General features: G+C 44.0%; 1 protein-coding gene across 1 annotated transcript in view; it reads right to left on the minus strand.

The window, feature by feature from the left end:
- Nucleotides 1–240: 240 nt before the first annotated feature.
- IGSF21 (immunoglobin superfamily member 21) overlaps nt 241–4,796 on the minus strand; it is a 258,560-nt gene continuing 254,004 nt past the window's right edge. Inside the window, exons 8-10 of the mRNA XM_032787562.1 lie at nt 3,600–3,792; nt 2,670–2,708; nt 241–427 (exon numbers count right to left, since the gene is read on the minus strand). Of these exons, the coding sequence (XP_032643453.1) occupies nt 354–427; nt 2,670–2,708; nt 3,600–3,792 (306 nt within the window). The 3' untranslated portion in view covers nt 241–353. The remainder of the gene's footprint in view (nt 428–2,669; nt 2,709–3,599; nt 3,793–4,796) is intronic.

Genomic DNA, 4,796 nt, shown 5'->3' on the forward strand with positions numbered 1-4,796 from the left:
TTGCCAACATCGGTACCTAAACTGAATCTGCGAAATATGTGCCTGGATGCATTCCCTGTGTGTGCTTCTGTGTGTAATTACCGGCTCTTGTTTTTGCATGTGCAAGGACCAGATTGCCCTTTCTATAGGCCAAGGATTGCACACGGCAAATAATACGCGCTGCCTTTTACCAGGGGGACATTTTTTTCATTTTAATTAAATCGACCGAGGAAGCCAAGACACAGACAGAAAGAGACCGAGGACAAGACTGTAAATAGTTTAGAAAAAGAAAAAGAAAAGAAATGAAAACCAATTGACGGAGATGTAAATGCTGGGTGGAGCTGCTCAAAGGAGGAGGAGGAAGAGGCAAGCCTTCACGTCAGCTCCAGGATCACTGTTAGGGTGAGCATCAAAATTAGCCTGAAGCCGCTGTGGCTGGTCACTGAACCTAGACAAAGCAAGGAAGGGTTAGGGTTAGTGACGTGTGGTGTCCTGGAACAAACAAAGAGACTGTTTATATATCTCTTCGTATAGCACCAGACATGGTGCCTTACAGACAAACGGACCAGATTCCGATCACAGTCATGCCGCTGTAAATCTGGGGTAACTCCACTGATTGCAGCGACTTTAATCTGGATTCCCACCAATGCTAATGGCGTTTAATATTCATGACTTGTATCATTTTAGTTGCTGGGGGCCCCCAACTGAGATCAGGGTCCCATTGGCTTTACAATCACATAGCAAGAGACACTCTTGGCCCCCAAAGAGGCTACAGTCTGACTAGCCAAGACAAAGGGTGGGAGAATGGAAGCACTGGTATCCCCATTTTGGGGACGGTGAAACTGAGGTTACACAGGGAGTGTGCGACAGAGCCAGGAACTGAGCCTCACTCTCCCAAATCCCAGTCACGTCCCTTAACCACAAGATCAGCCCTTCTCACAGTGGTTGGTTCAAGATCAGAATCTGGCCTAGAGCCCTGCCCTGAGGTGCTAACATCCTAAGATATGATAGTTGCAAAATGGTTGTAACTGATACACAGCTGTAACTTGCGCTGCTTTACTGATCTGGCATTGACTGGGTGTGCCAAACCAGTGCAGCTTAAACACTGGGGGAGAGGAGGTGTCTGTGCTATAGGAAAACCAAGTAAGTGGAGGGTATAAAGTAATGCAGAATCCCTACCAACATTTGAACATATCCTGCACCATCCCCAGGGCTACCAGGGCCAAATTTAGCAGTGTCAGAACTAGGCACAACCCTTACTGGGGCAAATTCTCTGCTCCATGTACAGCTGGCCGGGAAATGCTTTTCTTGACTCATGAGAGTTTTCAAAAAAAATTTCCCATCCTGAACAGGGATGAAAAGTCAATCTTAAAAATGTTCCCAAACCAAAAATCCAAAATGGTTTTCGGGTCAGATCAATCAAAGCATCTTCTGTAGATAATTTTGAAATGTTCCATTTCAGTTTTCACTTTTCTTTTTGGTTTATTTTTCTGCTATAAATTTCAAAATGAAATTTATAGCAGAGAAATAAAGTAGTTTTGAACTGGAAAACAAAATTTTGTTTAGAAAATGTCAAAACACGTCCCATTTTGACAATTTCAACATTTTTTTTTCAAAGTAGAAGTTTTGATGAAACTGAACCTGTACTGCCAACAGTTTTGGCTTCGACGCACCAACATTTTCTGATGAAAAATATATTTTGTCAGAAAACTGCCCACCTGCTCTTGTGGGGAGTGCCCACAATGCCTCGGGGTAGGGAGTGAACACTATTGCAGGAAGCAGTGTAATTTGTGCTAGAAAAGGCAGGCTGGGGGCTGGAATACCGTAGATTGCAGTGAGAATGGAGGAGAGCTGATTCAGGAATGATTTTTTTCCCCCCTTGTGATAAATCTGGATGAAAACCCAACACTTTCATTTTCTGAGAAATGTTACGGCTTTTCATCAAAAAACAAACTCCCCCCTCCCGCCCTCAATTTTTGGGTCTTGTTTTTTCAATGAGAACCTGAAAAAGTAATAGACAAAATGGAATTTGGTTTTTCGTGCAAACTTCCGTGCTGTCAAAATAAACTTTTTTTCATTGGAAAAAAAGTTTAGATGAAATTTTTTTTGACCAGCTCAAGTGATTATGGTGAAAACAAACTTCTTTGTCTATACAAAGGAACAACCATCATAGTCAGCATAGGTTGTCTTGCTGCTTATTGACTGCTAGTGGTTCACCAGCTGATTAGTAACACTACGGATCATAATACAGACCAGTGGTTCTTAACCTTTACTGCAGCCTGCACCCCTTTGGTTCTCAAAATATGTTCTCACACCTCTTAAACTTAGGTATATGTTTGTTTGAATATTACAGTATTCGTTAAAAAATGTATAATGTTAATAAATATAGGTTTGACAAAACAAAGTAGTTGTACTTACATGCCTGTGCTTAATTTGTTTTCTCGCTGTTTTACCTTCTAAAAAAACATCTGGCCTGTCTCGCACCCCTAGGGTTACAACCCCTGCATTATAAACTGCCAGAAAATGTTTGGTCCCTTGGGGCATGGAAGATTCCCCAGACTAAACGCACAGTTTTATCTGTGCATGGCCTCCTAAGAACATGAGGTGTTCAGAGCTCTCCATCCACCCCAGAAGCAACTGAGAAATTAGCTGTAATTTATGATGAAATGCAATATAGGATCCCAACTTACCACTTGAGTCCTCTGTTCCTCTTGGAATATTTGGGTTTTCTAATTAAAACAAAATATACACAGATACTAATTAGAATTAGATGCTAATTTCAGATGGGATAACATCAAAAGAATCTTTCAAGTGCACATATATCTCTTGGGACACAGAAAGCTAATGTCTCTTTCACACCATTGTTGCACTCTGCCTTTCTTGCTAACAAGGGTCAATCATTGCTTGGTGCCCAGCGAAGTGAGAAACCCTAAAAAGGGTGATCTTGGGCAGCTCTGACTCTTTGGATTTTCTTTCATTGCCGAGTTTCATCAGCAGGAACAGAATTTCATCTCTCCAGCTGCTCCTGATTGCAGGGTAGAGAGGAATTTGAGGTTGGATTTTTTACTCAAGGGTCTTTGTCTCTTTCTCATTTCTAGACCCTTTCCAGTCTCCATACTGTGAGGAGGACAATGGTTACCACTGATTCTCTATTCGTGGTCTCTCAGCAGCCCAATATATGCAAAGGATAGTCCTCTCTCTCTGCAAAAATTTCAAAAAAATGTGTTTTCAGTTGATCTTAAATGATTTTTTTTTGCCCAGAACTGGCAGAGAACCAAAATAACGAATTATTGTCCCATATGCATCATAAACAACTCTCACCAATGTCATTTCTCGATCATAAATTTTTCAGGACAGGGACCCTGGGCTAGTTATTTGAGCTGTAAAATAAATAATATTAATGATTATTCTCAGCTCAGGGCCTGAAACGCGCCGCTGGCAAATGTCCGTACAATCAAAATGCCAGTCACACAGGGAGGCGCAAACAGCAAATGACAAGGCAGCATGGCCAGGCCAATGGGAAAGCCAGTTTGTATTTGGCCAGGGGTAGTGAGGACGTTGTGAACAAGCTGGAGTTATGTGGGACAGAGGAGGGTTCCTCTCAAGGGTATGTACCGTACCAAACACTATCAGCCTGGTGTGGGTGTCCGTGGAGCCCAGTGGGTTCTGAGCAGTGCAACGATACATGGAACCGTTTAACTCAGCCGGCACTCTTTCCAGGACCAACTCCTTCCCATCATGCTCAGCGCTGCCATCCAGGAGCCTGCTCCCGACACGGGTCCAGGTGAACAAGGGCTCGGGGAAGACTTCATTCTGCAGCCAAGATGGGGAAAACGGCTTCAGATAGATGGGTCATTTTAATAAAACAGAGACATTTTCATTACTACAGCCTCTGCTGGCCACCCTGATACTAACACAGAGCTAATCACTGGCATTGCAGATCGTACCTTTCCTCCTCCCAAAGATCCACGGAGTCAGATATTAAGGCCAGAAGGGACAGTTCGATCTTCTAATCCAAGGGTTCCCAAACAGTGGTACGAGTACCCCATGTGATATCTGAGCTTGACCTTCCAGCCAGTCACCTCACAATAATTTTTTAAGGAGGAGCTAAGTGGACCAGGAAAGTTTGGGAACCATTGATAGTCTGACCTCAAAGATCCCAGCGAACTTCACAGATCCTCCAGGTGATGGCATGGATCACCCTGAGTCACCCCTTAAATGCTAGTGCTCAGCACTTAGGGTATGTCTACACTGCAATAAAAAAAACCCTGTAGCACCAAGTCTCAGAACCCAGGTCAACTGACTTGGTCTTGTGGGGCTCAGGCTGGGCGGGGGGAGGGGGAATGGGGCTAAACAGATGACACTAAACTGGGAGGAGAGGTAGATACGCTGGAGGGTAGGGACAGGGTCCAGAGTGATGTAGACAAATTAGAGGATTGGGCCAAAAGAAATCTGATGAGGTTCAACAAGGACAAGTACAGAGTCCTGCATTTAGGACAGAAGAATTCCATGCACTGCTACAGACGAGGGACTGAGTGGCTAGGCAGCAGTTCTGCAGAAAAGGACCTAGGGGTTACAGAGGATGAGAAGGTGGATATGAGTCAACAGTGTGCCCCTGTTGCCAAGAAGGCTAACGGCATTTTGGGCTGTATAAGTAGGGGCATTGCCATCAGATCGAGGGACGTGATCATTCCCCTCTATTCGGCAGTGGTGAGGCCTCATCTGGAGTAATGTGTCAGTTTTGGGTCCCACACTACAAGAAGGATGTGGAAAAATTCAAAAGAGTCCAGCGAAGGGCAACAAAAATGATTAGGGGG

This window comes from Chelonoidis abingdonii, chromosome 23, assembly GCF_003597395.2.
Source record: "Chelonoidis abingdonii isolate Lonesome George chromosome 23, CheloAbing_2.0, whole genome shotgun sequence".
NCBI lineage: Eukaryota > Metazoa > Chordata > Testudines > Testudinidae > Chelonoidis > Chelonoidis abingdonii.